We start from the raw sequence: 12,111 nt of genomic DNA, 5'->3' as shown, positions 1-12,111 counted from the left end.
TTGACCCTGGCACTGCCCCTTGAATATCTTCTTAGTGCCTCTGTTTTCCTCCAGTCTCTCAAGGTGTCCTAGCCATTGAATTCTCTTTGCTTTCACAAAATTGATTATATCTTTTTCTTTAAATAGTCTTGCAATTTCAAAATTGCATTGCCTCCTCCACTGATCACCCTCTTTGACAGGTCCAAAAATAGTTCTAAGAATTTTTCTTTCCGAGGTAATCAGCATTTTTTCTTGTTTCTGGTTTGGAGTCCACGTCTCTGATCCATAGATAATGGTTGGTCTTATTATAGTTTTATAAACCTAAAGCTTTGTTTTTCTCGTTATTACTGAAAGTTGAAAAGCATGAAACTTTCAAAAAATGTCCACACTTTTGGCCACCACTGTATATTGTTCATACACATATTTAACAGATCATTAAGGGGTTAAATGTGATAAATTAGATTGCTGGTAAACTGTTTTAATGTTTGTCATAATATTTATTTCAATAATATTTTTTCACATTATTATAAATATTTGTTTCAATACCTTTCATCACTCAGATAAAACATAAAATATAGTCTAACATAGTCTAACTTTTACCTATCTGGGGTAGAGGAAGTTTTTCCAATTCTGACTTCAAAATTTCCTGTTTCCATAACCCTGGTTAATTCACTTAAACGTGCATTTTGATATTTTAATTTTTTTTTCTTTGAAATTTACCCTGACCTTAATTTTTTTGAAGAGTTTTTTTGAGGCAGAATCTTGCCATGAAATCCAGTGCAAATTCCACAGTTTTTTGGTAAGTGATAACTTTACAGCAAGTGCTAATTGCACACAATAAATTGCATGGGGGTACAGAGTACAAAACACTGTGTACCAGTGCTCAATGATACCACAATTCATGCCACATCAGTTGCTATTCTGTTCTAAATTTTTGTGATGTGCAGGGTATCTATCTGCTCACCTGGAAAGTCATGAGAAATCATGGAAAGTTATAAATTTCGGTATTGAACAAAATTTGTCATGAAATTTCAGGATTTTAACTATTTTTTTAAACAAATTATGGAAAGTCATGGATTTAGAAGCCGAAAAATCTAGTTTTTAAAATGGAATTTTCCATTTTAATTCCACATTTTATATTTTATTAAAATATAAAATGTTTTTATCATGTTCTTTTAAAATTATAGTGTTCTTTAAAAAAATGAAAGAAAAAACATCATTTCTGGAGCAAATTATCTTTTAAATTTCTGTGATTTCAGAATTTTTGTTTCTATTTTTTTTTTTTTTTTTTTTTTTTTTTTTTTTTTTTTCAAAATGAGGAGTATTTCTTTCCTTTCTGATGAACAAAAAAAGTATCTTGAAGTTAATTCTGCAGAAAAGAAGAAAAAAAATTATTTGCTTTTTGTATTTTTTTTTCAGCTATTTTATTGCTTGAACTCTTTCTTTACTCTATTTTTTAAATTTAAAATCTATAAATATGAAGATGCTGAGTATAACAGTTTTGATTATATCTATTATTTCAATTAATGTTATTATAATGCTTTTTTATATTTATTGTTGTGTTTTTGTCAGAGAAAATAGTAATAAATTCTTGGAATTAGTCATTAATTTGAAAATATTAAATGTAGCAAATACTGTATCATGTTAATATTTGTCAGTGTTAAATGCAAAATGATGTATGTATGCTCAAATAATTATAGGATAGAAGCAGGGGATGGTTTGAAATATTGAAGGGTCTGCAACACAGAATTGCTATGGCATTTACATCACGAATCTTCTTTTTGGAATGCTCTTATACCTTTTATAAGAAGATGACCAGCTTCACTTCAAACACTCAAAAGAGTAAGAAGCATTTTTTATTTTATTTTTGTAATGGCTGAAAATTTAACATTGTTATTGAATTTGAGGAGAAGAAAAACTATTAAAGCGCTGCCAACTCTTCTGCATTGTGTGGAAGTTTCCTGCCTTCTGCACTGAGATCAAAATCTTCTGTATTTTAAAATTGTACATTAAAATTTTGTACCATCTTTAAACTACGTAGGAATGCACATACATGAGTGGGAATTGTCTCTCTTGCCTCGCAAGTATTTTAAAAAAATTTGAAAAATGATTATAAGTTCGATATAAGGATCACTAACAAACATAGTTGTGGATAAATAGACTTCTTTGTAGCTAGTAATGGGATTAATAATTAAAACTTTAAAATGTATACCAAAAGTTGTAAATCCAGCAAATTAAAAAACAAAATCTAGCAGTACGCTTGACTTTTTGAAAAATAGGAGTTGGACGGTATACACTATATTACAAAATAAAATTCTAAGTGACATTTTATTGAAGTTGCGTAGAAAGTAATGTTAAGTCTATACATTGACATTAGAAAGTAAAGTTTATGCCTTACCTTTATTTCCTATCCTGCAGCTTCCAATTGACAAAATTTTTGTAAATACCTGACATAAGTTTTAACTATTCGGTTCACAGCCTTTATTCTCTTGGCATATTAATTTGCTATGATAAGATAAACTTTTAATGGTTCACTGTTAGTTGCCAAATACACTTGGAATTTCTTCAATTCTGTAAAAACTCTTAGGTTGTCAATTAGTGCCTTCTTCCTCTTTGATTTTCAAAATTTAAAGATCACTAATTATAAATTAAATTATTATTCAGTTAGGTAAGACTTAAATAAGTTCTTTCCCTGAAAAATCTCAATTTCACTGAAAGTGTAGCTTAGAACTGTTCTTACACTAAGTTCTTCAATTGAAAGAAGAGTTGAATTTCAACTCTTGAAATAGGCTATATATTTTGATGCAATAAACTTTTCAAAGTTTTTTTTTTGACGCTTAAACCTTTTTCTATTTCAATCCCTAATTTTACTTAATTTAAAAAGCCTTAACGCTTTTATATAAAATATTATTTAATAGTTTAAATACTAAGTTATTGTTAAACATGAGGATGTTATATGCACCATGTTATGTGCTTTAAATGTTCACTATTTGTGCAAAAATACCTTTCTATTTTTAAAAATAACCTAGAACAATTTTTGTTATTACATTTTAGGGCGTCAGATTATTGTTAACAATAAACTATAATTATCGAAACTAAAAATTATCGGAATAGCAGTCACATCTAATCACTTTATTACGAAATATGAATTATGTGATTTAGACTATGTAAAAGTTACTAATCATTACATGATTAAAACTATTAATTTGCCATGTGTAAGTAAACAGCATTTTGTTTCAAAAATATTTCATAAAATCATTAAAAAATGCTTTAGAATGTTTGCAAATTATTTTGAGGATAGATAAATATGTTTAAAGCACTTAATCTTTTTTTTTCTTTGTTAAAATAATTGTTCTATTTCAATTGTTGCGTTTTAACATTCATTTTTCCTTTTTCTTAAATTCATTTTCACAAGTAAAATATACCTTATCTAGTGTTTCATTATAGTGCAAATTAGTGAAGCTAAAAAATATTCCATTTTTAATATTTATTCTTAGATTTTATCCTTTGTGTTAATAGATTAAGCAGAGCATGTTTTTAATGGCTCATCCCGTCAAAATAAAGATTAACTGTATTCTGAATCATTTAGCATAAGGCTGTTTGCTCAAGATCAACTCATTATAGTCAAAATTTACCACAATCACACAATTTTCTCTGTGTCTTATCCCTTTATCTTATCCTGACTGTAAAAAAACCCTTTTTTATAGTATCTCATAGTTACCAACTCTATTGGATTTTTCCAGTTTTTCCTGGTCTACTGGTTTAATAAAAATTCTCCTGTTTTTTTTACCTTTTAGAAAATTCTATAAAATTGAGTAAGTTTCGTAAAAAATCCCAATTGAAATAGATATTTTGCACATATTCTTGCTTGCTTGAATATTAAAATAAGTATTATATATAATAAAGGTAGCCTCATATATTAAAATCAGTTTAAACTGTTTTTGACCTAAAATTTTTAGTTTATTTTTATTTAAAAACTCCCTTTTTAAATTAATTAAAAAATATTTTAACTACTTTTGATGAATTAAATGCCTCTTACTGTTCAAAATTGTATGTGAACATACATAGCATTCTAAGTTCCTCTAATGTCAATCCTAGCTAGACAATATTGCATTCTTTCTATTTTGATAACTATAAAAATCTCTAAAATTCCCTATGCGTAAAGTATTTAGTACATTATGCCACAATTATCATGAAATTTATATTTTGTAAAATCTATTGGATTTTTTCCTATCCATGTTGGCAACTATGGTATCTATATTAAAGCTTCCTAGTATTGTTGTAGTCTACTGAACAAAGTATTTGAAAATTTTGAGCGAATTTTAGTATCGGGGGCTAAATTTGCCCTTGTGGCCATTTTCCAAATTTCAGGATAATACATTCAATCATTCTTGAATTATGAGAGAGACAAACACTCAGACAGGCAGGTAAACTCTTCCTTTTATTATTATAGATAATACAAAGTATACCCCTTTTTAAAAGAACTCATACCTGCCAAGTCTCCTGTTACTCCTGTATTTTACGACTATATCCTGTTTACCTGTATATTCTCGAATTTCCCCACATTTATTGAAGATTTTTTTTTTAAAATGCTGGATAAAATATCCATTGATGGCAAAAATACTTCTCTTATTCATCAACAGAGGGTGCTAATGCCAGTACTGCAGTATGTTGAGTGTTAATTGCTTAACTTGAGCTGTGATGGCTCAAGGGATAGAGCGTTCACCTTCTAAGGTAATTAAGGGGTAGGGTAAGGTTCTGAGGTAAACCCAGCTTTCAATCCGAGCAATGACTGGTTGATACGTATTCCGCATCTGGCTGGCACCGACCACAGTTCTGACGTGAAATATCCTCAGTGGTAAACGGATCATGGATTAGATTCCCCTTCCCTGATGGGAGGTTCTCATGGTCTTCCTCTCCATCTAACTAAAATGTGGGTTAATTGCATCAAAAAGCCCTCCTTAAAGGCAAATTTCTCCCACTACTTGATTCACGTGTCCCCTTGTCTTCTGGATTAGGTACAAAATTATATGGCTACAAGGTTGAACATTACTAGTCGTTAACCCAAAATTGGATCAGTTAGTAAAATCTTTGTTATTTTATTTCTTCCATGTTGGCAGGTATGAGAACTGTCTTAAGGACCTTCCTAACATATAAGCCAAGGAGGGCGAACCAATGGCATGCGTGCCATTTATGGCATCCGAAACAATATTTTGGGCACCCCACCGATCACAAAGTTCACTATGAAGCATATTAAAAATTAAATTAAAATTCACAAAAAACAAACAGAAAAAAAAACAAAAACAATTATTAACAAAAGAATTAACAATTAATGCCAAAAAAAAACAATTAATAACTATAAAAAGCAATCTAACAATAAATGACTAGCAAAAAAAAATTAACAGTCCTGCTTAAGCTAACATCTTTCAACCTAATATGAGTTATTTGTCATCTAATCTGCAATAACAGAAGTCACACCATGGGTGCAAATCTTCCATCCCCAGGACGGATTTTCGTCTTTCAAAAATGTCCGCGGACGGAAGTAAGACGGAAACAAGACTGATTCGAAGACGGAAATCGGAATTTTTTTCTTTTCTGTCCTTAAAAATATTTTTTAGTTCTACGTTATTGGTCTACTTTCTTATGTTCTGTTGTTACTTTATCAAAAGACAGATGAATAAATATTTTTTGTACAGTATTTAAACTTGATGTATTATGGTAAAGCTTTCTTGGATAGTTTGCATATGTCGAGGGGGTATTGTGTATGTTAGGTATTTCAGTCAAAAAATTTTCAGTCTTGGCCTTTTTTCCAACTTGCACCCATGAGTCACACTGATGTTACTTTAAGTTGAATTACGCGTATAACTGAGACATTGCAAAATGTATTTTTTTCCATACTGAATAAAGAGTTTTGAGTTGATGACACTGTTTTGTATTATTATTTTCCCAATAATCACGAAGTTAAAATTATTTGACGGCACGTCTATGACCTCATTAAACAATTTTTTAGAAAAACTGGCACGTTGGTGTATAAAGGTTTGCCACCCCTGATATAAGCTATAAGCTTCCTAACACATTAGCTATTATATTGCTTAAATTCAAGCATGCATTACTTATTCCTTAACATGCAAATTTATTATTTAAACATATTTTTTATATGAAGTGTTTTCTTTTTAAAGGGTACAAAATTGAGCAGTGAAGAAGTAGATTTATGTCATCCCTCACCATTTTCCCCATTTTGGAGATGATTTCCTTTCTTGTGGATTATCAGTGCAGCATTTATTGGATAGTATCATCCAATTTTTAACTGGAGTGTTTTCACATTGTAATTTTGTCTTCAAGCAAGGAAAGTTCCAGACAATTTTATTTCCCATCTAAAGAAATCTATTTTTCACATCCAAACTAATTATCCAAATAATCCAAGTCAAATTTCTATGTTTAAATTCCCATTTAACTTTTATTTTATGTATAAATAGAAAACGAAATTTTATTAGAATTACTATCTGATTAGTTGAAGCTATTTTAAGATGAATTTTTTTTCTTTAAATAAATTTTAGCTTAAACTAGAAATTTGTGCATGTTAATATAAGTATCAATTTAAGTTCTTATCATTTCTTTAAATCATCTCAATATTTTTTTGTATGATGTTAGAAAAGATATAAATTCACCAATTATTACTATCATTCTCATTGTTTAGCAAATCTTTTAACATTGCTTGCCTTTATTTGTTAAAATTAACTGAAATGTATTTATTTTAGTGTTTGAGAAGTTATTGCTTAAATTAAAATTTAGTTAAATATGATAGTTTGTTACGTTTTTACTTCGAAAAATCTCATTTGTGTTTATGGAGAACAGTTGCTCTATGTAGTTATTAAATTGTTCTTTTTATTATACAGTTATTAATTGATGAATAACATCCCTGTGTTTTATTCAAATTCTTCTTTTTATATTTTATAAGCAGTATAGACAGGTAAATTGCAATTTATTTTGGAATATCTTTTTATGTGTTTTACTCTAATCATGTCTTTTCATAGAATCTCATTTTATTTTTTAAGAAAGATTGTATTTTAGTAGATTGAAGTGCAATTTTAGTAACTATTTTGATTTTGTTTATTCTCTGAATTCAACTTGTTTGTATATCTTTGTATTTACATATTTTTGTTAACCGTTTTTCGAATGTGTTATGTTTGCCGTTAGTATTTATTTTTAATCTTATTCAAATTTGTTATAGTAGACTAGTCAATTACTAGTCATGAAAAAGTTATTGAAGTTGTATGCGTTATAATTAGGGTTGCAAGTTTGTCAGGGAGTGAATTTTCATGCTTATTTCCATGATTTATTACTCTTTAATCCAGAAATTTTTTGAAGTGCTGTGATTTGTGCAAAAATTGTTTAAACAGAGAAGTTTTTTCACCTTATTCTAATTCAACTACACTAATTCTGACAAAAATTACTTCTACTCTGCAGCTTTAAAATTGATAATTTTTTATTGATGAAATGTTTAAGAAAATAAATCAATAGCGATTTCACATGAAAATAGTTCAGAGATAGTCCAAATCTTATTAAGTAAGGTGATCTTACTATCTTTTCAATTATAAATTAAAAAGAGCAACATGCCTTCCAAATAGTGCAATAAGCTCTAACTTTACCAGAAATCAGTTGAAATGACAATTAACTGAGTGGGGGGTAACACAGGCTATATGGCCAGGACTGTGAAATTTATAAAACTTTGCATTAAAAAACGTATAGAAATGTTAGCAAAAAAATATTTGATGAACAGAAAAGCGTATCAAGAATAATTTAACAATTTGCAATATTTCTATGAAATTCTGTTTATATAAATAAATTTAACATTACATAAAATTAAATTAAATCAAAAAAAAAATTCTGCTCTTTTACATGCTTGTACTCAGAAATTTCTAAATTTTATGTGAAATTTGACGACAAACTTGCAACCCTAGTTATGATCAATTTAAAAACACATATAATTCATTGTTAAATGATCAAAAGAAATTCTTTAAGAATTCGTAAATTAATTTTTCAGCAAACTGGTTTTTGTGTTTTGCGTGTCATGTTGTTCTATTTGTTTATTAAAAGTTTAAAAAACTCATTGTAAATTATTGACAAATATATTTCATTTATATGCAAAATACTGTAAAACCTTAATTATTCAACGCCTCATCTATTCAGTTATCCAACACCTCTTTCAACGCTTGTTAAATTGTATTAGTCTAGCTGATGTATTGTTTCTTTTTGATCATTAAACTCATTAATTACTACCATGATCATAATTCTGAAAAACTCCTAGGAAATGACCCAAAAAAATTGAGAATGACTTCTTTTTCATGATATTGTGTCATAAGATTATTTTATTAATGACAGAAAAAAAAAACACGGGTAAGACAGACATAAGATTATTCAAAGTTTCTAAACTTTAGAAGAGAGAAAATGCTATATTAAATATTGATTTTTTAAAATAATATTTCTACATTATTTTGCTATTTTACTCTAATATGATTTTATTCTCCTTAATCCATATCTGCTACCAACTCTCCTGGATTTTGGCCAGTTTCTCCTGGTCTACTGGTTTAATAAAAATTTTCCTAGTTTTTGTACATTTTTAGAAAATTGCCTAAAATTGAGTAAGTTTCCTAAAAGAAATCCCTATTGAAATACCATTTTTGCACTGATTACTGCTTGCTTGAATATTTAAATATGTATTACTGAAAAATTATGAAGCAAACCTCGTTTATAATAATCAATTTAAAACTTTTTTTTGTGTTAAAATGTACTGTTATTTTATTTATTTAACAGTACATTTTTAGTACTGTTAGGTACAGGCATTTAATTCATCAAAGATAATTAGATTTTTAATTATCTTTGATGAATTAAATGCCTACTACTATTCAAAATTATGTGTAAACATAATACATAGCATCTATCCTAGTTGGGCATTTCCATTGCAATCCTAGTTGGGCAATATTGCAGTGTTTCTATTTTGATGTTAAAATTCCCTATGTGTAAAATATTTAGTACATAAAGCAACAATTATCATGAAATGTATGTTATTTCATAAAATCTACTGGATTTTTTCCTATCCATGTTGGCAGCTCTGTTAATCATGATTTATTTAAAAAAAAAACTTTTGTTAAACTCATTTTGTAGATAAAGTAAAGAAGAAGAAAAACTTTAAACAAGTATCTAAATAATTTAAATATTTGCTTTTTGTGAAAAATAGTTTCACATGCTTTTTTATTATTTGAATTGATAGGTATTTTCAAATATTTTGTTTTTTTCCTACTCCCATGCCTGGTAAGGGATTCTATTATCATTGTTAATTGCTTTGAGTAATTTTACTCACACTTATAAAATTGATATAAAAAGGTCAAAAAAGGATTTCAATTTTCCAACACACACCCTTAGTCCCCCGGTGTAATGTATAATTAGGGTTCTACTCTAATATTATTTTTCATTGCATTTTGAAGTGTCTTCCCATTATATTTCAAAAGTTATTTTGTTTTTGCCAAAAATATGTGAAAATAATTTTATTTCTTGGTTGTTAAGTTTTATTAAAATAATGGCTGTTCCTAATCTGATTCTAATTCATTAGTGAAATTTTGGAGTTGAATAGTTTAAAAAAAGTAAAAATTGTTTTAAAAATTATTCTATTAAAACTATCATGATAATCAGAGTTTATAACATATCTAATTTTTAAAATTTTCCAATTAGTTAATATGTGTCTTTTAAAGGGATCCTTTAATAGGTAAAGAAAATTTACTTAAACTTTCCTTTTTATATATATTACATTAAAATGAATGAAAAAGTACCGTTATATATTAATTCCAATTAAAATCTGCTCAATTACTAGCCTTAATGCAATCGTAAGGCATTTTATTTAAATATTTGCAATGAATGTGTGGCAAAAAATTGTGTACTTAATTTTTAAAGATAATGATAAAGATTGTCAGAGTCTGTAGAAATTTTGCTAAAAACTTTTTATGTGTTTTACTCTTTTGCAAACATCTTTATCATGTACTTAATTTTTAACAAATTTTTTATAACAATTGTTTTTGACAGTTACATAAAAAAGTGCAGGTCTTAGTATTTATTTTTAATTGACAAAGTATATATTATTTTTATTTATTTTTGGTGCCATTGCATTAATTAAACTAAATACAAACACTATTTAACCATAAAACATTTTTTAAGGTTAATTATTTTGTGTGCAAAATGTATTCAATGTATTTAACCAACTATGAGGTATTTTTGGAGATAAATTTTATTATATAAGGTACGCTTAATGTTTAATAACATTTACTGCCAAGTTATTTTATTTCAGTTGTGTGATCATTTATTAAGATTGTGTGATCTTATGTTTTTTATTATTTTGCATATTTATTAATGCTTTTTATTTAAGTTCTGGCTTACTTATGCTATGATTTGTGTCTGAATAATAAGTAAAAGAAAAAGAATTATGCTCAATTTTTTTTAAATTTTAATTTAAATATATATTAATATTGAAGATAAAATATGACGGTCTCAAAATATTACTATGTTTAAAGCTTTATAAATCTTGTAGTTAATGTAACATATTTCTGAAAATAAGCTTGATAAAGCTTATTTTGTACATTAAAGGTTAATTTTCAAAAAAATCATACCCAATTAGAAGTTTACATTTTAACAGTTTTTTATTTGTTTTTAATTAGAGTTTCATACTAACATGTTTATTTGTACGTAGATTTCATGTTTGTAATGTTTTAACCAGTTATTTAAAAAAAAAATAATAATGTTTTATCATATTTGTTAATGTAAAACTGTAGTGTTGTTGTAGCAATACTTCACAAATAGGGATAAATCATAATTGGTTATTGTGAATTATTTCTATAAAGGTGCAGATGACTTACTTGACACAACAGAATTTAAGGAATATTAAAATACTTTTTAAATAATCGATTTTATGTATAAATATACCTGGTGATCTTGTATTTTGTGTGATGCATAAAAAAGTTCTACTTTCGATATTATTTTTGAGTTTTATAAAAATTTCAAAAAATGTCTTTATTTCATTTGATTCCAAAAAAAAACTTAAAATACAAGCCTGCTAACTCTTTTATTAAAAGTAATCATTCATTATATCATTTATTATTATAGTAATCATTTATTTTATGTTATATAATAGTTATCATTTATTAAAAATTATTATTTAGAAAATAATATATGACTAATAATAATGATTACTATATAATGATTATTATTTAGTAATCTTTATTATTATTAATGATAATATTTTTACAAAAGTAATATATTTCTCATAATATTTTTCAGTTTGTTTTAGTTTAACATTTCTGTTTATTTTCTCTTACTAAACTTTAATTAAATTACTTATTAAATGTTCAATATTGAATTTCTGAATGTTTAAAGGTACTGAAGCATAACACAAAGAATTTAATTTTACATGCCTGATTTTAGCAATGTACTGCCCGTTATGAATGTACGCATTTTCGAGGAGTACATTTAAATTAAATCTGCCTTATTTGCAATTTCAGTCTTGTGTATTTTTGTTGTACTCATTTTTGTTGATTTGTTTTGTCCTAAATTTGATTTATTAAGTAAGAAACTAAACTTATTATGGAATTATTATAGCTTTTGTAATTTTATTTTCCTGTGTTGTGTGTTTAAATCTTTTTTTTTTTTTTTTTTTTCAAATTTATTTCAACTTATGTAAATAAGGGAATGGGAAAAAAAAACTTAAATGTTGCTATTTGATTGAAATATATTTTTAACTTATATATAAAATTTATTAAAGAATTGTATCCAGAAATAATAATCTGACCTCATGAGCAATTTGCTTAATTGTATTAATTTAAATTAATGCTTTTTTCTTTCATTTTAAATAAAAATATATGATTTTGCTTTATTTTATAAAGATGAGGTTTTTTATTGATCTCTTTTTTTTATTGAAAGTGCTTCTTTAATATATTACAGGAAAATCTTTAATATATTGCAGGAAGTCTTGGTAAAAGTCATGTTTCAACTGACCTTTTTATTATGAAGTCTTTTTTAGGAAAATAATTTTTTGCAAAATGCAGTTAAACTTGTCATTGATAAAAATTAGTTATCTACAGTCAATTT

General features: G+C 26.6%; 1 protein-coding gene across 1 annotated transcript in view; it reads left to right on the top strand.

Moving 5' to 3' along the window:
- Nucleotides 1-11,519, top strand: part of LOC107445794 (uncharacterized) — a 35,768-nt gene extending 24,249 nt beyond the window's left edge. The window contains exons 8-9 of the mRNA XM_087156704.1: nucleotides 1,680-1,821; nucleotides 6,159-11,519. Coding sequence (XP_087012830.1) covers nucleotides 1,680-1,684 — 5 coding nt within the window. The 3' untranslated portion in view covers nucleotides 1,685-1,821; nucleotides 6,159-11,519. The remainder of the gene's footprint in view (nucleotides 1-1,679; nucleotides 1,822-6,158) is intronic.
- The last annotated feature ends 592 nt before the right edge of the window (nucleotides 11,520-12,111 follow it).

The sequence above is a fragment of the Parasteatoda tepidariorum genome, chromosome 2 (genome assembly GCF_982258835.1).
Source record: "Parasteatoda tepidariorum strain Cologne lab strain chromosome 2, Ptep-v5.0, whole genome shotgun sequence".
In the NCBI taxonomy this organism is placed as follows: Eukaryota; Metazoa; Arthropoda; class Arachnida; order Araneae; family Theridiidae; genus Parasteatoda; species Parasteatoda tepidariorum.
Note: the sequence above shows the minus strand (reverse complement) of the source record. Positions and strands in the feature narration are given on the sequence as shown.